At 39.5% G+C, this 25,482-nt stretch overlaps 1 protein-coding gene across 1 annotated transcript in view; it reads left to right on the top strand.

The window, feature by feature from the left end:
- The window catches only part of DST (dystonin), a gene marked incomplete at its 5' end in the record, with an annotated part of 425,995 nt that overhangs the window by 211,517 nt on the left and 188,996 nt on the right, over positions 1-25,482 (top strand). Inside the window, one exon of the mRNA XM_081094138.1 lies at positions 20,182-20,348. Coding sequence (XP_080950264.1) covers positions 20,182-20,348 — 167 coding nt within the window. The remainder of the gene's footprint in view (positions 1-20,181; positions 20,349-25,482) is intronic.

Raw genomic sequence — 25,482 nt, 5'->3', positions numbered from 1 at the left:
AAAGGAGTGATAAAGGCCAAGACTCAGATGGGGATGGAAAGTGGACCCCAAGGGATGGCATTTTAAAGGAAGAAAGAAAGGGACTTGGTGATAGTGAATAATGGATGAAGGAGAGGGAATAAAGATTACTCTAAACTTACAGCCTGGGAGATAAAAACCAACTGATGCCAACCAACCTACAAACAAAAAGCAAACTATTGAGAGAAATGGGGATGATGGTAAGGGGAAAACTCAAGACCTTGGCGGGTTCGATGGCATGGTGGGGTATCCTTTCCATTTGTCTGCTGAGAGGTTGGAGATTTGTGAGCAGAGCAGAGCAGAGCAGAGCAGAGAAGTCAAAGGTACAGATAGACTTGGGAGTTCCCAGTACAGAAGTAGCCAGTGAATCTACCAGAGACGAGGGGTCTTTAGGGGACCTAAGAGATGAGCATACATGGAGAAGAGCCAAGAGCAAAGGACAGACATTTGGGGGAAGGCCCATGATTGGGGTGAGGGAGGAAGAATATCTGTTTGGGGAAACAAAAAAGGAACGTTTGATGAGATGGGTGAAGCAACAAGGAAATGTAGTGTTGATGAAATCAAGGGAAGATATTTTCAGGTAGAGAGGAATAGTGAACAGAATGAAATGCTACTAGAGAGTTTGAGAACTTTAAGACTGATAGTTTTAGTCCAGGCTGGTTTGGCTCAGTGGATAGAGGACTGGCCCACAGACTGAAGAGTCCCAGATTTGATTCCACTTAAGTTCAATTCCCAGCCCGGGTTGGGGTGCGTGCAGGAGGCAACCAATCGATATGTCTCTCTCACATCGATGTTTCTCTCTCTCTATCTCCCTCCTTCCCTTCCACTCTTTCTAAAAATCAATGGAAAAATATCCATTGATTAAAAAATACTGATAGTTTTAATTTTCATAGTTTTGGTACAGGTTAATAGTTTTGTATACAAGGAAGACATTGGACACCATGGAGGAAATACCCTCAAGCTACTGTGAGCAGATACCAGAAAATATAATGGACCAAAATGTCAGTAAATGGTTGTGAATTAGAAGTAGTATGTTTGAGGAAATGTAAGTGAAAAGTCATTCCAAAAGTAATTATATACTAAGAAAGCTCTTTGGAGTTCAGGTGTCTTTGGAAGAGAGAGGAGGACCAGCCACAAGAGAACCAAAAGGAAGATTTTCTTCTAATGTGATCCTGTGGCCTATATGATAAAATCCAGTGTATTTTAGGACCCGGATTATAAGAAAATGACTGTTAAATTATTAGCAGTTTTTAAAAGTTAGACCAAGATCTTCTTAAAATGAAACACATCAGTGTTTTGGTAAATCAGAAATGTTCCTTCATTTAGATGAAATGACTTTTCTTAGTAGTGTGACAATTACAGATTAGAATGCTTTTACTGGTTACGCCAAGATACAAGGCTATTTATAGCAGTGGTCATCATCCTCACTCGAAGTGACTGGGCTTTTTCCCCCCTCTCTCTATACTTTACATAAATAAGGGAAGTAATTTCAGAAGACAAGTTTATTTATTTCTAAGCTCTCTGTTATAAGCACCATACATTGAATCTCTTTTCTAGTCAGGCTCTCTGAAGGTAAGTATGGTCAGCACAGTAGTCCTATATCCTTAGCCACGATAGGCTAGATCCGGAGATGCTAAGATAAGGAAGTGTGTTGTTCTGTCTATTGGGAGAATGTTCATAAAACTGACTATAATCTAGGGCAGTGGTCGGCAAACCGCGGCTCGGCAAACCGCGGCTCGCGAGCCACATGCGGCTCTTTGGCCCCTTCAGTGTGGCTCTTCCACAAAATACTGACTTCTGCGCACGGGTCACGAAGTTTCAATTGCACTGTAAGTGCGTGCCCGCACGTGGTATTTTGTGGAAGAGCCACAGTCAAGGGGCCAAAGAGCCCCATGTGGCTTGCGAGCCGCGGTTTGCCGACCACGGATCTAGGGTAATGAATCTATTGTGATAGAAATAAAAATAGGGGTGTAGAGAAGGAGTGTTGTAGTAGGATCAGGAAAGTTTAGAGAGTAAGGGAAATTTTCACTGATATTAGAGATCGGCTTTGCAAGATGATTGCCAGCTACCAGGCAGAGAGTGAGGTTGGGTGTTTCTGAGAGAGGGTGGACAGTTGCTCAGTGTGGCAGGGCTGGAGGCAGGGTGGGTGGTGTGCAGATCACTGGCTGTGCCTCTATTGTGTCATTACAGATACCAGTCATTCCACTGTTTAAAAAAAATTATGTTTTTATTGATTTTAGAGAGAGGAAGGGAGAGGGAGTGAGAGATAGAAACACTGATGAGAGAGAAACATCATTGATCAGCTGCCTCCTGCATGCCCCCTACCGAGGATTAAGCTCATAACCCAGGCATGTGGCCTGACCAGGAATTGAACCGGTGACCTCTTGGTGCCTAGGATGATGCTCAACCAACTGAGCCACATCGGCTGGACAAGTTGTTCCACTTTTAAATTATCTTCAATGATGTTTTATTGCCATCAACATTACAAATCAAATTAAAAATGAGCAAACAAACCAGAGGCTTTATTTTTCCCCAGCTTCTCTTCTAGGATATTCAGTTTTTGCCATTGAAGATTGTTTACTTTTCTCTTTAAATGATTAAGGAGAAGTTCACCATGCAGGCCTATTATTGACAAATATCAACAACATTGCTAACTTGGCTGTTTAATTATATTCTTACTAGAGGCCCGGTGCATGACATATGTGCACTGGGGGGGGGGGGGCGGGGGCGGGGGCTCAGCCCAGCTTGCACCCTCTTGCAGTCTGGGACCACTCAGGGGATGTTTGCCGCCTTAGGCCTGCTCCCCATGGTTTAGGCCTGCTCCCCAGGGAGTTGGACATCCCCCGTGGGGTCCTTAGTGCTGCAGCGGAGGCGGGAGAGGCTCCCGTCACCACCACTGTGCTCGCCAGCCGTGAGCCCAGCTTCTGGCTGGGTGATGCTCCCCCTGTGGGAGTGCACTGACCACCAGGGGGCAGCTCCTGCGTTGAGTGTCTGTCCGCTGGTGGTCAGTGTGCATCATAGCAACCAGTCGTTCTGCTGTTCGGTCGATTTGCATATTAGGGTTTTATTATATAGGATTTTAAAAAACAATGAGTTTCATCTTGTTTTAAATTTTTTATTGAATTTATTGGGGTGACATTGGTTAATAAAATTATATAGGTTTCAGGTGTACAATTCTATAATAACTTCATCTGAATGTTGTATTGTGTGTTCACCACCCAAGTCAAGTCTCCTTCCATCACCACTTCTTCCCCCTTTACCCTCTGCTGCCTCCCGTACCTCCCTTTCCCTCTGGTAATCACCATACTGAGTTTCATCCTTTGATCAGTCCAAACACTACCTAGAGAAAGGCAATTATCAATTTGTTTTTATTAGATGATTTCTGCTTACGTGTAAGTCCAGTCATGCCATACTAATTTCCTTTGTACTGTATCTATGACTCAGTGTTAGAAATATGCACACCTTAATCAGGTTCCATGCTGGCTTATTATTTTTATAGCAGTGCCCTAGAAAAACTGAATAATATTTAACTAGGGTACAATTATAAAAGTTACATATAAAGTTTAACGGCCCTAATTCATGTATGAGAACACGCAAGTGTTTCTTTTGGCTAAGTGTCCCATGCTTTAAATCATAAAACTTATCTGTTTGCTTATATGAAAATCCTAATGAGCACATAATGGAAATGGCTTGGAAATTTATGTCATAGGAAAAGTACTACAATTTTAAAAGATTGATTATTTTAAGCACTTTGCATGTATCTCCTTCAGCTATTAAATTGTTCTCTTTTTTTTGTTCTATGGCTGCTGTTTTGAATGAGTCTTAATCTATTTTACAGATATTTTTGAGGTTTTTATTTTTTTTCCAAGTGCCAAAATTAGTTGGTGTCTCTTAAGGAAAAAAGAAAAGTTAGAGGGTAGAGACTCTGAAAGGAAATTTGAAAGGCACTTTGAAACTAAATGTGAAAGGCACTTTGCTAAGTGTCTCTTAACTGGCATTTGCTTTCTGTTTGCACTCAGATTTGCTGAACCACCAATAGTTTCAAAGGTTAACGCAAACTTTGGTAGCGTAGCTGCAGCTCAGAAAACCGAAAGTTAAAGTGAGGGTCAGAATCTTCTCGTACAATAAAGCCCAGGGTTTGCCTTGCGAGCTCCTCGGCGTTGTAATTTAACAGCGAGCAGTGATGTTTGTCTAAGAGGATTGGTGGCCAGAAATAAGCCACACTGTCTAATGAGACACAGGGACGCAGCTGGGCAGGCTGCCATGGCCTTTCTTGCGTGCGCCTTTCTCATAAGCAACATGGCCTCGTGCTGAAGAGGATGGTCACAAAGCCTGAGGAACCAGAGGTCAGCGTGGAATTTTGGGATTTAATGGAGAAGATCCAAGTAAGCCCTGTATTTGGAAATGAGTGAATCTGTGCAACTGTGATTTCCTGCAAAGCAAATGGGGAATGTCTGTGGATGTGTAAGAGCTGAGAAGGAAGAACAATATGTAGATCCTGCCAAAACTCCTTTCAGCCCCGAAAAATATTCTCCCGGAAGAAAATATTTCAGAAGAAAACTGATCAGGAAAGTTGTAGATGACACAGAGCCAGTCGAGCCAAACCATGAAAATGAAGGAAAGCAGAGAAGCAGCACTCGGCTCTCAAGGGAACAGCCAGCTCTTTCATCCCGGCGACTGGTACGGGAAGAATCCGCTACCCCAGCCCTCACACGGGTAGGTGGTATTCAGCCAGGGAAGACAGAAGGAGTAGCTGACAGTGTGCAGCAGAAACTTCTGCCGGGTGCTGCAAGCAGTGGGTCTCACCGGGTGAACATCTCTCCTGCTAAAGACAGTGAAACAGGAGTCAAAGTCAGTGAGCAGGATGAAAGGATTTCAGGAAAAGACAGCACTCCGTATGGTGCAAAGAGGAAGAAACACTTAGAGGATGTCAGCACAAGAGACATAACATTCCAGAGCAAAACTGACCTTTTTCCTTTGCCAAAGGCAGCCAGCTTAAATCCCACCCACTGTGCTACAGAGAGATCACTTGAAGAAAGTGGGTTCTCAGAAGACCCATCCCAAAATGATAGCAGTGGGCAAGAAAAGCGAAACACGGAGAGATTTCGCCCGCATGCAATACAGCATTTTCAGGTTGAAAAAAAGTCATGTCATTCCCTCTATACTAATGTGCCCTCTACTTCCAAGGACACAGGTGAAAATGAGGTAAGTGACCCAGGGAGCCTGAATGTAAGGTATAAATAAGTTCTCCAGGTGCTCACATCTGATAGGTTCTGTAATTTGCCTTTTTGTAAAAGTTACTAGTATATTCTTATTAGTTTAAATGTGAAAGCTGTAGAGTTCTTGCTGCATTTAATTTGTAGCCTTAGAGTTGATTATTATGATTTTATTTTTGTATGACATCCATTTCTTTTATCACACTTTAATTTCAAAAGCCTGCATTTTTGTTATTGTGGGACTACCTCTTTAAGAGAATGCACATCTTTGAATTTCTGTAGCTCAAGTTGCCTGACTTTTCCTGTGGAATAGCCTTTGGAAACTTAGCTGCACTGTAGGTAACAATTAAATCAGAAAGCAGTCATGACAAGATAATAGCTTCATGACAAATGCAGGGGGGATACAATACAGTTATTAGTACTGACTGGCTGATCGATAAGTTTGAAAAGCCAAATTCTAATTCTCTGTCAGTTTTTATATACAAAAAACACTCATATAATTGCTTTCAAGTCTCTCTGTGTGTGTATATCAGAGGCAAAGGGCACCCATGAAATTGCCCTACTCTATTCTGTCTTTGTTACGTGAGCTATTCCCCGGCCCCAGTCTAAAATCAGAATCTTTTGGGCAGCATTTGAATACAACACAGACTGCCAGGAAGTTGAGCTCTTTATTCCTAACACTGATATTTAGCTTTAGACAAGTTACTTCTCTAGGATTTTTAGTTGTCTTTAAAGTGTAACTGAGCAGCCAGCTGGAATGGCTCAGTTAGTTGAGCATTGTCCTGTGTACCAAAAGGCTGCCAGTTTGATTCCCAGTGAGGACGCATACCTGGGTTTTGGATTCGATCCCTTGTTGGGGGCATATATGGGAGGCAACCAATTAATGTTTTTTCTTCTCTCTCTCTCTCTCTCTCTCTCTCTCTCTCTCTCTCTCTCTCTCTCTCTCTCATTCCCTTCCACTCTCTAAGCATGTCCTCAGTGAGGATTAAAAAAAAAGTGAATATTTATTTGCCTTTGTGAGAAGTACATTACCCAAGCAACCTCTTATACATGTTATTAGCTAGGAGTTGATGGGGTTTTTTCTAAAGCTATTTCTAACTTTGTCTGTTAGCAAAAAAATCTGTGTACTGTATATGTGATGTTACACATTCTTGGCCAGGCCATTCTGTCATTTGCACAGTGACAGGATGAGGTGTTTATTAAGGCTCATGTGCACCGTCATCATTGGCCTCTTAGCTGCTGAGGTGTTCCTGTTTATAGACACTACCACACCTTGCCAGTATTATGTCATCAACTCTATTTACATTTTACAGTGGCTGCATTTTAAAGAGAAAGCATCCAGTCTATGCTTTCAATTCCTGGTCAAGGCCCAGCAGGGGGCGGACCGGAGGCAGGCGATCCATGTTGCACTCTCACATCCACATTTCTATCTCGCTCTTCCTCCCTTCCTCTCTATGAAATCAATAAAAATATATTCAAAAAAAAAGAAGGAAGCATCCAGTCTACGGCATTAGTTTCGTAGGTCTGGTGTGAAGGTCAGTGCAAGAGGAAGCGACTTGGTTGCCACATGGTTATGAATGAAACCACTTGGTTTGTTCACATATGTTTTCCAACTGTTTTTTGCATAATTTGGAATCGAGTAAGCCTTACATGTTTTCATTAATGGAAACTTTTAAAATCTCTTTCCTCATTGGTACAGAAGCCTCTTTTCCCCCTCCTAATTGTATATCTAATAATTTTTGAAGCTTCAATGAAAAATTCATGTGAAAATAAGTCATAAACCTGCCATTCAAATTTGTAAAAGAATTGTGATATGGAGATATTACCAGTCTCCTATCTTCTAGGTAAAAGATGAGTGGTATAACCTTTATTTATCTGAGGGGTTTGATGACTCACTTCCCAGTAGTCTAGATAAACTGTTTGTTTGGTGCCATACAGAGTCAGAACCAACAGCTTAGCTACTGCTCTTAGGACATTCTTCCTGTTACCTTGGAGGTGTTGGGCTGTGTTTGCTTCATTATCTTCGGTTAGAACTTTGCACAAAGCTCGTTTGCATTGGAGTCTATATTTTTCATTGGAGAATTAGAGGGCTTTTAGCCCTTGATTAATATTTCATCCCAGAAATGGGCTGTCCGCCCCTATTCCTTTTATTTGTTCCTTCAAGAACTTTTTCAAATTCTCTCCATTTGATCCTTTCTTACTTTGAGACAAGCAGGTTGGGCTTGATGACTTTTGAGTTAGCTTCTAAGTAGAATAGTGTGCAATTCTTTGAAAAAGTTGCATAGATTTAGGGTCTCTGTGAACATTATAATGCCTGTCTTTTCAGTTAAATGAAGAACATGCAAAAGTTTAAAATCCTTTGCTGTATAAGAAAAATAGTTATATCTCTGGTTGATTTTCCCTGTATATGAATAAGAAATAAATGAGCATTTGCTAAAGGTAGCCATCAAATTTATGCCATCTTCATAGTGAAAAATATTTTGTGGAGCATTTTCACACATTCTTCAAACTTGGAAAGAGACACTAAAAATGTGTTGATTACATTTGTTTCTGCCAGAATAGTTAAAACATCTTTGAAGAGATTGTCTTTGGAAGCAAACATCTCGGCTTGAAAATTTTGCCTGTGTTGACAAAATCAATATGGAACTTGCTTTTGCCTGACTGCAGGGTCAAGTAGTGTGAAAAGCTTAAGTAACAATCATCACCCTGGTGCACAGTCACCAGCTCTCACTAGGGGGCAGCCCTGGACTGAACCCTGTGGGCATATCATTTTAGTCTCTCAGTATCTTTGAAGGGATCCTTGATATGAGAGGAAACGGAGGTCCAGAGAAGTCTCAGGGTCAGTAAGTGGTGCACACTGGTCACTGCCCTTCACAGCTGTGTGCCAGTCTCCCAAAGTTAAACTTCGGCTCTTGAAATAATTATGTTAAGAGACTCATGAGGTAGAAGAATCTTGTGATCCACCCTTAACAACCTGCTGCTTTCATTCACATTAATATACAAACTCTCTCAAATAGTATAAACTCTATTTTTATTTTAACAAAAATATATGAAGGAATTAAGTTTCCTTTGATAACGCTCTTGTGTCTACCCTGGAACCAATATAGATTTTGTGTTTTGTAGGGAAGAAGTACTGACCACCTATCATTTCTTTATTTACAGTGTGTCCCTTAAATCAGTTTTTGCTTCTATAAAATGAGATGGTTCATCAACGGATCAAGCTCTTTCTGGCATGTGGTAGGGTTTCACTGTAGACTTGGGATAGCAGAGGAAAGATAACTTAGGAGATCTTGAGTCAGAAGACTTAAATTTAGCCCAAGTCTTATTTTCCATATCTGTAAAAAAAGGGTGGTTCCTTCATTTGAGGATTAAATGAGGTAATGTATGTGAGGAGGACTTAGTACACTGTAAGCACTTTATGCTGTTATCTTATTACTATCTCTGCTCTTGTAGAAAAGATAAAACATCTTGTAACTGTCCACTGAGTAGAAGAACTCTATAAGTTTTCAAAATATTTAACAGAGCACTTCTTTCTTTCCTTTGGACCAAAAGTGTTCTGCAAAAGTAGAGTAGGCTGCCACCTTTCATCCCCCCCCCCCCAACCCCTCTCCCCCCCGCAGCTCACTCACCCTCTCACTATTTCTTCAGCAAATGTTTACTGAAAATTGTGTGTCAAACATTATATTCCTCTAATTCCATAATTAGCTTAAATTTTGAAATTTTTGTCCACCTGTAGGAACAGAAATAGCCCCGGGGAGGAACTAAATTCTATTCTTTTTTAAAAAAATATCTTTATTGTTGAGGTTATTTTAGATGTTAAACCCCCCCCCCTCCCCCGCCCCATTGCCCTGTCCCACCCCACCCCAGGCCTTCACTATCCTATTGTCTGAGTCCATAGGTAATGCATATATGCATATAAGATCTTTGGTTAATCTCTTCCCGCCCCTCCTTCCCCCTTCCCTCTGAAATTCCTCAATCTGTTTCCAAGCCTCTGGTTCTATTTTATTCATCTGTTTATTTTGTTCATTAGACTCCTTGTTCATTTATTTTGATTTTTAGATTCAATTGTTGATAAATATGTATTTATTGCCATTTTATTGTTCCTATTTCTTTATCTTTTCCCCCCTTCTTCTTCTTAAAGAAGACCCTTCAACATTTCATGTAATACTGGTTTGGAGGTGATGAACTCCTTTAGTTTTCTCTTATCTGTGAAGCTCTTTATCTGACCTTCAATTCTAAATGAGAGCTTTGCTGGGTAGTGTAATTTTGGTTGTAGATCCTTGCTTTTCATCAGTTTGAAAATTTCTTGCCATTCCCTTCTGGCTTGCAAAGTTTAGCAAATATTGGTTGTTTACACCTTAGTACAGATACATTTCAAAAGGATTACTGGTAGGAGCTCTGGTATGAGAGAGGAAGAAAACATAATGCCAGGGCCAGGGCCAGGTGATGCCTTTTTGTGGCCTATGTGTGTGAAGCCATTTTCTTTTTCTGCAGATTCTGAACTGGGATTTAGGAGACCTAAGTCCATACCCCAGGCCCCCTACTAGTGTGCTATGATGCCCTGGACAAACCACATCACCTTTTTCAGTCTAAGCTTGTTCACCAGTGGGATAAGGGAGTTCACCAATGGCTTTATGTTCTTTTGGTTTGAGCTCCTTTGGTTCCTTAATCCTTCACTGTATCTATAGCCTGCTCTAAACTAATATCTTAGTTCTCCTAACTAAGGAGATACTGCCTTTGCCAATGTAACACATACATTATTTACTTATGTATTAAATTAAAAATTTGCAGTAATATTGGCTACAATTTTATAACACATCATCTGTGTATTACACCATGTGCTCACCACCCAAAGTCTAGTTTCCTTTCATCACCATATATTTGACCCACTTTACCTTCCTCATTCTCTTTCCATACCCCTTCCCTTCTGATAATCATCATCCTACTGTTGTCCTTATCTATGAGGTTTTTTAAAAAATATATATTTTTATTGATTTCAGAGAGGAACAGAGAGGGAGAGAGAAACAGCAATGATGATAGAGGATCATTGATTGGCTGCCTCCTGCATGCCCTCCACTGTGGATCGAGCCTGTAACTCAGGCATGTGCCCTGACCAGGAGTCGAACCATGACATCCTGGTTCATAGGTCACCACTGAGCCATTCGGGCCGGGCTGTTTGTTTTGTTTGTTCTTTTGTTGCTTTCTGTTTTACATCCCACATATGAGTGAAGTCATATGGTTTTTGTCCTTTTCCACATGACTTATTTCCATTAGCATCATACTCAAACAGTAAACTTGATTTAAACTTTTAAATCTTTTCAATACATTATAAGTATTTAATTTTTTAAAAAAGTAAAAGTTTCATTATTTGCCTTACGTAGAATAATGAAATATATACATTTTTAAAAAAAATGTGAATCATGTTTTAGGGACTATCTGACTCAACTTCGGAAGTTGGCTGTTCCTGTATAGTCAGCGCATACCAGAACCATGACAACATCTGTAAAAATAGGGTGGTTCTGTCGCCCAGTTGTCTGGTGGCATTGACTTCACTCACAGGACTTTCACATTTACAGCCTCAGCTGACCAACACAGTGAGGCTGTTGCAATTCATTTAGCAGTAAGGGTCACCTAGCAATAAGCTGTGAATGGAATCAGAATGTGCTATGAGATGGGACATGTTGGCTGGTTTTCTTTCATCAAAAATACATTTTGAGGTTCTGTACTGTCTCAGATTTATAAAAATTGTTTTAGATAAATGATTCAGATGAAGCTTAGGTTCACTACTTGATATTGGGTTCTCATGGAGTAGTCTGTGGGTATGTGCTCTCCGCTGGGCACTTTTGTGTAGTGGTCAGGGTGTTCTGTTATTATTGGAAAGTGAGGTTAACTGGAAACCTTTATTTTTCCAAGATGACAAGGTTTACACCACAGGTTAAAATTCATTCATACCACATGAAACCATGAAATGTATTTCTCATCTCCCTCTCTCTGTATCTCCCCCCTCTTAGTTAACAGATAGTTTTGAGCACCCAATCTATGCTATGTTGGGCAGAGTATGGGGAGAATGTTCCAAGGGGAGTAGTAACTAGAACAGAAGACTCTAGGAGAGAGGGGACGTGTGGTTCATAAGGTTTGAAGTTTATATGATTTGATCATAAAATAGAAAGAGAATGTCTTGAGTCTGGGGAGATCAGCCAAGACTGAACTCAATTACTGTGGCTGTGGAGTAAAGAAAAACCGGAACTTGGAAGTGAGAGTAGAGCAAGACTTGGTGCAGTGATAGGAGATTATTACTAATCCAGGCACTGGGGCTTAGTTCCAGAGGATCTCAGATACTCTCTTGAGCCCAGATGTCATTCTAGGCCTATCATGACTGTGTCTTTAGCAATGTCATTGTAAAAGATGTCATTTCCCCCTGTATCCTACCCCAGAGCCTCTCCCACAACACCCTCTACATTATCCTTTTAGTTCAATGATTAGGGTTTTAATTATTGGACATTTTCTGAGCTCTCCCAAGAGGGAGAAGGGAAATATATGTGTATATAGTAAAATACCAGTGTTGTGGTAATGGTAGAGACATTGTGGGAAAAAGAGAGGTGAATATATGAAAGAGTTGGAGGGTTTATTTGTTGGTGGTGGCATTGCTTTTTTCAGGCTGAGGTAAGTTTTCAGTGTTTTGTTTTTAATTTTAATTTTAGTTTTGGACCTTGCTTATCTGGAGTGAAAAATTAAAACAGAAATGGAGAATTCTTTGTTCTCAAGGACCAGAATTCTGAACTATAAAAATAACTTTATATAATTGAGCATCTGGATTCTTTTGTTATGCTCTAAAGGGCTCAATATAATTTTTCTAAAATATAGCCACCAGCCAAATTTCCAGTTTAATGGGTTGAGGACCTCCTATCCAAATGGTTAGATTTTATTTTATTACCAGGGGGAACAATATTCTTGGAATTACATTTGGAGAACCTGCTTCCTAACATGACCAGACAGTTTTTGAGAATGCCTAATGTTGAGTATTTTTATAGCCCAGAACTGTTTTCTGTAAACAGCTTGTGTCCGGGCTCTGGAAAATATTTGCCCTTGACATAAAAACCTTGAAGATTTTTCTGTCTAATTTAGGCTTCGACTATCTAGGAAGATGAATACACATAAGTAGAGAGTTGGCAAAATGCAAGTTACCCTTTCTTGCTGTAGCAATGTACTGGTACCACCCCATTCTGGCTTCTGCTGTATGGGGAGGAAATAACATTCCCCCTGTAATTCAAGTGAAATAAAGATTTGGCCTATTCATGAGACCAAAACTATTAGCAAAAAGTATATGAAGATTAGGTGTTTTTCTGTTACAGTACTTTGCTTTAACCAATTCAGTACCATTTTCATGTGGGACTTGAACTTTTTGTATCTGATAATAATAAATAATAAAATATTATTTTAGCAGAATCTGTGATAATTTTTGAAATTTCACATTTAAAGCAAATAAGCCAGAAAACAATCAGTGAATTTGCTTATTTAGTTAAAAAGTTAAAGATACTATGGCAAAATAATTATTTTGATTATATGTAAGCTCCTGAGATGCAGACTAAAATGTGATAGTTCATATGAACCTCATATTCCCAACAGTGAGACTCAGTTCTAGAAGAAGGTAGAAGCTTTGCTGAGCCCAGAATCATTTTAGACCTATCATAATTGGGTCTTAAAAGATGCTGTTGAAATTGAATTTGCATTTATTTGGTTCACATGGTAGTATGGTTTTCTATAATAGATCTTTATAGCTTAAAGCTTAAGGCAAGCGTAGAGAAGACATAGAGCTGACTTGATAAGGGCTGAGGTTTGGCTGGGTGGTTGCAGGGTAAGGGAAAGGTGTGAGGGAGTTGAGGATATTGATTGACGTGTTGGATCATGTACTGCAGACCAGGTAGAGAAGGAGGTAAAGATAGAAGAGGTCCCCTAGATTGGGACAAAATTGAAAAAGTCAAGGGCTCTGAGATGTTGGCAAAACCAGGTAATTGGTTTAACTAGTTAGGGAATGACAGTGCTAGAAAAATGGAAAATTGCTCTCAGAAATTAAATATCTGAGGTGGACTTGTTCTGGTTCAAGGTGATGAGATCCAGGATGTGGTACGTGAACAGCTAAAGTAGAGAGGAGATCAAGAACGTAAGGACGAGGTGCTAGCTGGAAAAAGGCACCAACTCAGCCAGGTGCCAGACTGAGGAGGGGAAGAAGGTGGTAGTGCAAGAGTGGCCGACAGTGTAAAAATGAGGGCATTATATGCATGGCTAATGAAAACTATTGGCTTTGCCTCATTAGGGAGTTAGAATACATTCGCTCTGCTTGTAGTGCCTGAGACTTGAGTTAATATAGTGGCAGAGACCTGTAGGTTAGTAAAAAGACAGAAACAGTGTAAGGTATTGAAGGTGTAAGAGACTGTGTTCCATGGAATAATATTTCTGGGAAGTTGGGAATGGTGGCCAGCTGGGTCAGGAGAGATGAAGCAGAGGTATCATAAGGGCATGAGAGGCTCAGTTACAGGAAGGGGTGGTAGTCAACATTGACCTGGATGTGAGGCATGAGGGCTTCAAGTTTCCAAAACGAACTCTGGTAAAAGTATTTTATTTGTTTTTGATGCTAGCTGACAGATTGCTGGTGAGAAGCTTTAAGCAGCAAATACTACCAATAAAATTGTGGTGGGAGAAGCTAACATTTATAGTTTTCTACAATCCAGGCACCGTGTTAACACTTGATGTGGATTATTCCATCCAATCTTTAGAACCACTCAAGGAGTAGAAATTATATGTCATCATTTGAATTTTAAAATGAGGAAATGGATTTTAGAGAGAATATGTGAATAGCTCTGGATCATAATCCTAATTGGAAGGAAAGAAGTAAAACTGTCACTACTTGTAGAGGACAGGATACTATATAGAGATAACTCTAAAGATTCCATAAAAAAATACCAGAACTGATAAATGAATTCAGTGAAGTAGTAAGATACAAAATAAATATTCAGAAATCGGTGGCATTTTTATACACCAATGTTGAACTGTCAGAAAGAGAAACTAAGAATACAATCCATTTACAATTGCATCAAAAAAATAAAATTCCTAGGAATAAATTTACCCAAGGAGGCAAAATACCTGTAACTTGGAAAATTATAAGACATTGAAGAAAGTAATGGAAGATACAAATAAATGGAGGCATATACCATGCCCATGGATAGGAAGAATTAATATAGTTAAAATTTCCATACTCCCCAAAGCAATCTATAGATTCAATATAATTCCTATCAAAATACCAATGACGTTTTTCACAGAACTAGAGCAAATAATCCAAAAATGAATCTGGAACCACAAAAGATCTTGTATAGCCACAGAAATCTTGAGAAAGAAGAACAAAGAAGATATATCACACTACCTGATATAAAACTATACTACAAGGCTATAGTATCAAATCAACATGGTACTGACAAAAATAAACACATAGATCAATGGAACAGAATAGAGGTCCCTCAGAAATAAACCCACACCTATATGGCCAATTAATATGTAACAAGGGAGGCAAGAACATACAGTAGGGTAAAGACAGTCTATTCAATACATTGTATTGGATAATTGGACAGATACATACAAATAAATGAAACTAGACTACCTTCTTACACCATATGCAAGAATAAACTCAAAATGGATAAAGACTTAAATGTGAAACTCAAAACCATAAACTCCTAGAAGAAAACATAGGCAGTAAAAACTCTAACATTTCTCTTAGCAATACTTTTTTTTTTGCTATATCTTCTTGGGCAAGGGAAACAAAAGAAAACATAAAGAAATGGGATTACATAAAATTAAAAAGGTTTTGCACAGCAAAGGAAACCATTAACAAAACAGAAAGATAACCTACTGAATAGGGGAAGATATTTGCCCATGATACATCTCACAAAAGGGGTTAATATTCAAAATTTATAAAGAACTCATACAACACACAAAATAGTCCAATTAAATAGTGGGCAGAAGCTTGAATAGATACTTCTTCAAAGATGACATGCAGGTGACCAATCTATATATATAACGCTAATATGCAAATAGACTGAATGACAGAACAACCGAACAACCGGTTGCTATGACGTGCACTGACCACGGGGGGGGGGGGGCGCGGTGCGGGATGGTGGAGCAGAGCGGGGGTGGGGTGACGGGGACAGATCAAGGCAGAGCACCGGTCACTGTCATCGGGGCGAGCCTCTGGTGGTTACTGAAAATTCTTTGCTCCCATGCACCCTTGCACCTGCTGCTGGCGCCAGGCCTGCTTGCATCCACTGCCGGCACCTGGCACCGGCCCCGATTGCTTGGTTCCATCAGCAGGTGCAAGTGGCAGCTGCCAGCCCCGATTGCCCCTGAGGGCTTTTCCACCTCCCCCTGCTCCTGATGGGTGATTGGGGCCAGCAGCTGCCACTTGCACCCACTGCTGGCACCTGCCCCAATTGCTCTGCACCGTCAGTGCATGGGAGCAGTGGCAGCAGAAGCGGGGCTGCTGGCAGGCAGGGGACCGAGGGCCGCGGCGGGAGAAGCCAGGTGGGGGCTTGGAGAATGGGCCAAGACCCGCCCCTGTGCCCACTGCAGTTCCTTTCAAGGTGCACAAATTCATGCACTGAGCCCTTAGTAGACATCTGAAAAGATGCTCAATGTCAGTAATCAAAAGAGAAATGCAAATTAAAACCACAGTGAGATATCACCTCATACCTGTCAGAATGACTGTCATCCATAAATCAACAAACAAGTGTGGACTAGGATATGGAGAAAAGGGAACCCTCATCCACTGTTGGTGGGAATGTAGATTGGTGCAGTCACTATGGAAAGCAGTATGGCGATACCTCAAAAAATTAAAAATGGAACTGCCTTATGACCCAGTGATTCCCCTTCTGGCTATATTTCCAAAGAAACCCAAAGCACTAATTTGAAAGAATATATGCACCTCTGTGGTCATTGCAGAGTTATTTACAATAGCCAAGATATGGAAGCAACTCAAGTGCCCATCAATAGACAAGTGGATTAAGGAGATGTGATACACATATACACTGGAGTATTACTGGGCCATAAAAAGAATGAAATCTTACCATTTGTGTATGGATGGACCTACGGGGTATTATTTCCTAAGTGAAATCAGTCAGACAGAGAAAGACAAGTACCATGTGGTTTCACTTACATCTGGAATATAATGAACGAAATAAACAAACAAGCAAAATAGAAACAGACTCATAGATACAGAGAACAGATGGATGGCTGACAGAGGAGAGGGGATTTGGGGGCTTGTTAGAAAGGTAAAGGGATTAAGAAGTTACAAATTGGTAGTGACAAAATAGTCACGGGGATGTAAAGTATTGCATAAGGATTATTGGGTGGGCCACTTTGACAAGTATATGACTACCGCTATGCTGTACACCTGAAAGTAATACAAAGTAATATTGAATGTCAACTGTAATTGAAAAATGAAATTTAAAAAAATTGTTAACTGTTGGCCAATGGGATGTGAACCCAGGCAGCATGAATTGAAACCCTCTCTCGTCGTCACTGTAGTGCCTCCAGGACTTGACGTCACTGTAGTGCCTCCAGGACTTGACGGAAGGAGTCTTGATTACTTCCTAGGGCCCAACCTGACCTGCTATTGCTGGAGGATTCAGGCTGTCTTGCTGATTGTATATCAAGAGTCATGAATAACAAGAACAGATTTACAATCTTCAGCATTTGTTATTTTTTTGGCTGCATGGTGTCGCAAACAGTTTGATATAGTCCCATAGATAGTGGCTAATGATACAATATATTTGTTGGGGGAGGGGTTGGGTGGGAGAGTGGAGGGATTGAGCCAAAAAGAAAAAAGAGAGAAAAAACTCATGGACAGGCATAACAGTGTGGTGACTGTTGTGGGGAGAAGAGAGGCGGAGGAGGGTGTCAGAGTGTAAATGGAGATGGAGGAAAGCTCGACCTGGAGGTGGTGGACACGCAATACAGGATACAGAATTGTGCACCTGAAACCTGTATAATTTTGTTAACCAGTGTCACCCCCATACATTCAATAAAAAGGAAAAAAATAAAAAATACCTTACATCTCCACGTGGGGATAAGCTAATTGGATATAACAGGAGAATATGAAAATGTGTGAGTGTTAGTAGTCTTTGATATATTAAAGTTTGGTTCCTAACGTGCTTAAATAGGCATTTTTAAAGTATAGCCTTTTAAATAGTGTATGCATGTCTAACACTAAATTTGTGTGTGTGTGTGTGTGTGTGTGTGTGTGTGTCTGTGTAACAATCTGAAATCCATCTATTAGCAGCTTATTTAATAAGAATATGTGATTTTCTCTTGGTTTGTATTCAGACTATTTTCAGACTTCTAAACGTTTCCTCCTTTGATATCGTTCCTATGGTAAAATGCTGTTTAGCACTTGAATCTATTAAACGTAAATTGGTACCTTGCAGTTGGAATTTACCAACTTCCCTTGTTAACTAGGTAATTACTTTTGTGACTGAACTGGCATGGAATGTTCTACCCAGGAGGAAATAGCCTCCCCCTTCCCAGCTATCTCCCTTTTCTTTATATAGCCATAAATACCACCCAGGTAGCTCTGCATTGCAAGGTTCCCCAAGGCAGTGATTTTATAACTTGCAAAGGTTAAGAGGGACTTGTGGAATTTTACCTAGAGCCTCGACTTTTTCATTTGCAGTTTCCTAGGTTAGTTTCCCTGAGCCCTCCTGTTTATAGATTTTGATTATTTTGATGCAGCAAATTTAAAAGCTTTATCTTTTACTCCTCTTTACAGGGAGAGAATTGGGAGAACAACAGAGCCAAGGTTGTGCTTCTCCCTTTGTCATAAAGACTAATAATCAAAACAGTAAAATAGCTGACATGTCGAGCCTGCACTTACTACAACATGCCAGGCATTACACTGTGCTCACTTGTTGAATTCTCACAACACAGTGTAATAATTATTACCACGATTCTTTCACAAGTGAGGGAACGGTTGAAGCAGCTAAGTCATTTGAACATGTAAGTGGTGGAGATGGGATTTGAGCTTACACAATGTGCTTGAAAGGTTCCTAGCATAATTTTAATCCAGAGTATCAGTTGGATGTTGGGCAGAAAAATATCGGTGATTTTTGAGCTCTTTTTTGTCCACATTAGAAAAAATGACAGAGCCTTGGTGGTGTGGCTCAGTTGGTTGGAGCATCGTCCTGTGCACCAGGAAATCATGGGTTTGATTCCCGGTCAGAGCACATGCCTAGGTTGTGGGTTCGATCCCTGGTTGGGGTGCATTATGGGATGCGACTCACCAATGTTTCTCACATCAATGTTTGTCTTACATCAGGGTTTCTCTGTCTCTGTTTCTCTCTCTGGCCCCGCCTCTCTTTCTCTCTTGCTTCTCTTTCCTCCTCCTTTAGAAAATAAACTAGAAAAAAAGAAAAGACATTCCTTCTATATATCCTATATAATGTGTTCACGAACCTAGTTCTTTTCTGTGCTACTGATGTTAACACAGACTCCTAGGAAAGATGATTAAAATCCTGCCACTTGTCCAGGAGCACGTCTCTGCTGTGGCTGTGAGTGGAGCTCCACGGGGCGTAGCTGCCTCTGCTGAGTGCTGGAGAAAGACAGTGCGGCTGTCATCTCCAAGTCCTGGTGGTAGGGGCTGCCAAGCCTACTGTGGCCTTCAACTGCTGCAGCCTGCTTGCCCTAGGTCCCTGGGTTGGTCACGCGTCTGGCTCTTGTGGCCGCTGGGAGAAATAAAGGGCTTCCTGTTGAAGCTTGGCAGTGCCACGGTGACTAAAGGCTTTCTTTAGTCTTTTTTTCAAATTCTCTCCTTTCAGTTGCTCGATTGTGCCTATTTTGACCTCTGACTTCTGTTTTGTATTTATAATCTCATAGTAACACTTTACACTGAAAAAATCTTAAATATTATCTCCTTCTACCTCCTACTTCCTCATTTATAGATGAAGAAGCTGACTCACAGACATGAAATGAATTATTCAAAGCCATGGGACTAGTGGCCAGGATAGAAGCCACTCTTGTGACTCTAGTGATTTTTTTTTTCTCCTCCTGTTGCTAAGTGACTTGTACCTCCCTATGTCTTGCTTCCAGTCTCTTATTTGCTTGTCCTGATCCTGGCTTGTTGGCCTGTCTTCCTGACCCCTTGGCTTTGTGTCCTGCACTGGATGAGGGAACAGTTGTTTGTTGATGTTAATTCCAGCTTTGGAATTAGTGTGTGACCCCTGCTAAAGTCTCTTGGTGCCTTAATATCATTATCAGCAGATTAAGGAGGAACCTTACAAAGAGGTCCTTAAGAAAATAGAAATCATGTGAGCTGGTGACCTGATTTTTATTATTTAATGGAAGAGAATTTTAGAAAATTGAATGAAAACAAAAGTGTAGGTAAAAAAAAATCAGGTGTTAAAGGTTTCATGTTGAGTAGGCTGAGCAAGGACTCACACTAAAATGAAAGAACCTTTAGGCCAAGTTGTTATGTGATGTAGTTCATTGGAGAGGGTACTGTTTTGCCATCTTTGCACAATATCTGTTGGATCAAATTCTGCGCTGCAGGTGGTAATGTAGATTATTTGTACGTTTTACTTTTGATCCCTTTAAACTTGGAAAAACATTTGCTTGAGTTGTTTTAACAGATCTGATTAATCAAGAGGAATGTAGATTTCTTTTTAATGTTGTGACATTTCGGTATAACAAAAAAACTAGATGCTTAGGTTTAATCCAACTTTTTCAGTCTATTAACTTCTTTGAAACCCAGTATCCCTAGATATAAATGGGGGAAATAGACCTAGCTTACAAGTGAGAGTTATGAGGATTAAGTAAAACAGCACTGGCACAGTGCTTGGTACATAGTAGGTTCTTTATCTGAGTTAGCTTCCTTTTTTACTAATGATTGAACACTTTCCATTGTGTTTAGATATCTGATATCCATGTTACTGGAGAGTCAGAGGATATGTCTGCGAAAGAGAGATTGCTGCTCTGGACACAGCAGGCAACAGAGGGTTATGCTGGCATACGGTGCGAAAATTTCACTACCTGCTGGAGAGATGGAAAACTGTTTAATGCCATCATTCATAAATACAGGTATGGAATCTGTGGGACTTTTTTCCTTAGAGAAATATGAGTTTCTTTCATTTCCACATTTAAAAAATAACCTTTTATTATTACAGAAGCAATATAGGTGTGTGGCAGAAAATTAGAAAATACAGGCGAGTAAAAGTAAAAACATGACATTCCCACCACTCAGAGATCTCCCCTCTAAGCACACGCAGTCACATATTACATAGCTGTAATATGTCTTTGGTTTGTGCCAGTAATCTAGCAGATAGTGAACTCTGATATGTAGAATTTACAGGTAGGTGACCAAGTTTGTGTATATAGAGAACTGATGAGTAATAATAAGACAAAGGTTTAGTTCAAGCTTAGAGCTCACAAATTTCCAAATTATAGTCTGTTACTCTAGTGAGTAGCTTGGTTTAACAGTGGCCAATTTAGCAATGGTAAAACACTTTTCTGCTGAGAATTAGTAACAACTAAGTCCAAGTTAACACTTACCTAGCACTTACTAAGTCCCAGGCTCTATCCTAAGCAGTTTACATATATTAATTCATTTAATCCTCACCACAGCCCTAAGGGAATGTTGTCACCCCCAGTTAACAGAAAGAAACTGAGACAGAGTAAACCCTTGCTAAAAGTCACACAGCCAGCAAGGGGCCAACTTGGGATTCAGACCCAGGCACTCTGGCTCTTGAGTTCATGCTTATCCTATATAATAAAACCCTAATATGCAAATAGACCGAATGGCAGAACAGCTGGTCACTATGACACGCACTGACCACCAAGGGGCAGACGCTAGACGCAGGAGCTGCCCCCTGGTGGTAAGGGTTCTCCCACAGGGGTAGTGCCGTTCAGTCAGAAGCTGGGCTCACGGCTGGCGAGTACAGTGGTGGTGGCGGGAGCCTCTCCCACCTCCATGGCAGCACTGAGGACCCCAAGAGGTCCCAGACTGCAAGAGGGTGCAGGCTGGGCTGAACCCCCCCACCCCCGTGCACGAATGTCATACACCAGGCCTCTAGTTACCTTATAAGAACCAAAATCCCTAGAAAACTATTGATTAAAAACTACGTATCTCTTGATCTCAGTTATTTTTCTTAGTTTTTCAAAGTTATGTCATGTTGTTGAAGAACTGAATATTTTCCTAAATAGAATAAGCCTAAGCTATAACTCATGAAACTGACAAACATTTGATTACAATAAAAATAATAATTACATAGAACAGTTAATGCTTGAATAACTTTCTATGGGTTAGGTATTCTGTAAGTGCTTTCCATACGTTATCTCATGCAAATCTCCCAAAGGAACTGTTATTATCTCACTTTTACAGATGAGGGATCTCAACAAAGCCCCACTGCTAATAAGTTACAGAGCTAAGATTCTAACCCTGGTCTGTTTGACTTGAAATCCTATTCTCCGCTTCTCTTTCCTTTTCCTTTCCTTTCACTCCCCTTCTTCTTTCTCCCTTTTTTTCTGTTGGAAATTTTAATATCGGAATCTCCTATATATCCACACCCAATAGCCCCTTTTAAGCACTATAATAGTCTGCTTCCTTTATGGAACAGCATTTCATGAATTAAAAAGAAAAACCAGGATCAACTTGCCTACACTTGCCCCAAATAATGTGCCAGATCTCCTTGAGTCACAGCGACAAGAGGGTTGAGTGTTTTCAGATGCTGTGATTATCACACTGCACTTCTCATGTGACTTAAAACGTGAGGCCATCCGAGGCCTGTGTATACGTGGGATGATAAGATCTGGGTTTTTGAATAAAAATATTTGGACTGCTATACTTAAAGGATTTATGCCATGATGCATTTTTGAGGGTGTGCTCTGCTCTCTCCTTCAAAGCCTTTGAGGTAGAAGTGACACATTTAGGAGCTAGCTATCCTAAAATAATAGACTTTTAAAAACCATGGTCTCCAGGCATTGTCTCTACAATACTTACAAAGGATTATAAGTACATACTGGTATGGGCATGCTGTGCATTTTTCTCCTAAGTACTTAAGTAAGTCAATGTATATGTCCAAGATCCTAAAATTTCCCAGGGAAGTTTAATGTTATAGAGCTTATATTGCTTAAAGAGAGAATGGCTGTTACTTATTTTTAACTTTTATTTTGGCAGTGTGATCGTTTTAGAAAATTGTTTAACTTTGAACTTTGGTTTCCTAGTTTGTTTTGTTTTCCTTTGTTAGAATTATTGATTAAAACACTGAATATCAGGTCTAACAGCTTACAAGAGTTCTTTGTTGCTGAAGTTTAGTTTAGTTACCCTGTGCCTCATAAAATATAACTGTGGTTTTTTTTCACTACAATGAATTTTTCATCTGGAGAACTGTATTTTAATTAAAGTCCTTGGGACTTACTTTTTACTTGAAAAACAATTGCGTAATTTTTCTTCTGGCATGTGTAAGAATTAAATGGATGCGTTGAACTACACGGTTTTCACTGTTGAATGGTTTAATGTCTTGATTTACTCTAATGACAAAAGAGACAAAGTTGTAAAGAGTTGAAAGCAGATATTTGGATATTGGACAATAATATCCACACTTAGAGAATAGTGCATTATTTAACAGTTGCTTTAAATTGATAATTATTCCCATAACTTTTGTGATGTATTTGGATTTGCTATAGAAACATATCCACTTATTGGACTTTTTGGGTATTGTTTTTAGATTAAATGTTTTATGATTAATATGTATTTTATTTGACTTCCGGTACATGGGTTTTGTTTCTACTCAATTATCAAGTCTAACTATATGGAATACTTTGTTGAGAAAGATCTTAAAAGGGAGTGAGGGCTTAGCAGGAAAGAACCTCATGATTCAGTGGATAGAAAGGGATTATTATGCCTCATACAGCAAGTCTGTGTGCCCTAGATAGAATATGAAAGATTTATCTGGATATTAGAAGGAAAATAGATAATATTTGTCATCTAAAAGCAAACTGGTATTATTTGTAAATAGTGATTTAGTCAGATTTCTGTCTACATATGTTCTAAAGATTTAGAAATATTGATCTGAAATGAGAACAGAGTAATAACATCCTTCAGATTTCATATTAATGTACATATTGTCAAAAGTTATTAATCACATATATTAATTTGGATTTTCTAGCATTTTTTATTGCTCCCACCTAAAATATGATTTTTCAAAGTAGAAAGAATGTCAACCCCAGTGAGTAGTACGCTTATAATATAGTTATTCTAAAGTATTCCATAGAAAAATTAATTTTCTAATATTTCTCTTTTTTGAAAGAACAATTATGTGAAATAAAAACGAAGAGAAATTTATATAATGCGACTAATTTGTAGATGCTATACAATAGAAATGATTCATGAAGGTAAAAAGAAAGTAACTGTTACATAGTAGGTACCCCAGAAATATGTGCAGAATATTGACCACATATCAGTTTCTGGCTAGCTGAGCTGTGTTTTTTTATGTGGTAGCTTATAAAACGATCACAGTCCTGCCTGTGAAATAGATGGCACTATTTCCATTTCATCCATTTATTAAATTAGCAAGTTATATAAGCAGAGGCTCCTAAGGTAAATGACATGCTTAATATCACCTACCTTTTATTTTTATTTAAAATAAAAATTAATAAAATTTGTATAGTTTCTCTTGTTTGTATAGTTTAAAATTGGAAGAAATTTTTGCAATTTATATCAGAGGTAAAATGCTACTAAAAGTGCTTTTGCAAATCAGTAAAATGACCAAGAAACCAGTAAGAAAGGTGAAAAGGATAGCTTCAGGCAGTTCACAGAAAAGGAAAATTGTTATAAGGGAGCACTGAGCATACATAAGAGCAAAATCACAACTGAACTGTTCTGTAGTTTTGGTAGGTCATACTGTCCTAAAGAGAATGAAGAGACTGGATTGCACAGTGGGTAATAAGATGATAAACTAATACGGTTTAGTGGAAAACATTACAAGAGATAGTTGTATAAGTTCTATTTAAAAAGGTCATTGACACATACATTATGTTGTTCTATTAGTTGTCTTAGGAAATTCTGTTCCTGATTTCTTCTAGGAATGTTTAGTTTTTAATGAAAAGGGTTAAAATAATAAAAATGCCATATATCTGTACTAGTTTCTCTTGTTTGTATAGTTTAAAATTTCTTTCAAGCATGTTAATGTTTTTTTCATGACAAACCACACTAGTAAGAGATCTTAGGTAAATAAGCCTCACTATTGCCCCGGCCTTGATTTTCGTTCAGAAGAATAACAAGGAAGACTGGATTTGACGGGCTTATATCAAAAGGATGTCACAAAAGCATTTGATAAGTAGGTAGCTTAAAAGCAAGAGAGGATGAAGTAGAATTAACTGAGAACCAATAGCCTAGGGATTTAGGAGTATCTCCTAAACACTAGTAGATTAATGAGTTACCAAGGTTTAAGAGAGAGAAAGAGAATAAAATTCTACAGTAGTCCACATTCTTCAAAAGTAGGGGTTACAAGCAGAGGGTTCAACGGATAGTTCTGTGCTCTTGTGTGCTTAAGTGTGCTCTGGCATCAGGGAAAATGACCGTTTTTTCTGAGAGAAGTAAAGCTCTGTCTTCAAGCTTGAAGTTCAGCTCCTGGCTTGTTTTACTTTATCAGTCTCTCCAAGTGGGTATCATTGATGAAAGCCAAGTTCCGCAACAGCAGCACCCAGCATCTCTCAGTGTGAAAACATGTTTGCCTGAGCAGGCATGAACATGAATGCGGCCCACAGGCCAGAAGGTGGAGTACAAAGTGTGCAGTAGGGCCCAATGAACCTAAGGTGGCGATATGGAAAGATCTAAGTGTGTCAAGACTAAAATGCCTGGGGGTGGGGGGAGTGTTTTGAAGAGAGATTATTTCTGTTTACTAGTTTCTGCTTGTCCTATTCTTGTTTTTAATTATCCCATTCATTTAATTAATTCTCCTCTTAAGGGCTCTGGCATTCATTTCATAAGCATGTTTTTAAATATATTACCCAGGGAAGACTCCACGTTTTTGAAATAGGTTGTGTATTCAGGAGCATGCCATTTGGATATTTTCTAATTAGGCAGCTAGGGATTTTTCACTTGTCGGAGTGTGTAGTTGGGAAGGTAGCAATTATTTTGTTCATTGTTTGCCTTTTGAATTAGAATTTAATGGGACCATCATATTTCATTATTTTAAATGTTTAAAGATGCTGT

Source organism: Myotis nattereri, assembly GCF_964212035.1.
Source record: "Myotis nattereri genome assembly, chromosome: 6".
Lineage (NCBI taxonomy): Eukaryota > Metazoa > Chordata > Mammalia > Chiroptera > Vespertilionidae > Myotis > Myotis nattereri.
Note: the sequence above shows the minus strand (reverse complement) of the source record. Positions and strands in the feature narration are given on the sequence as shown.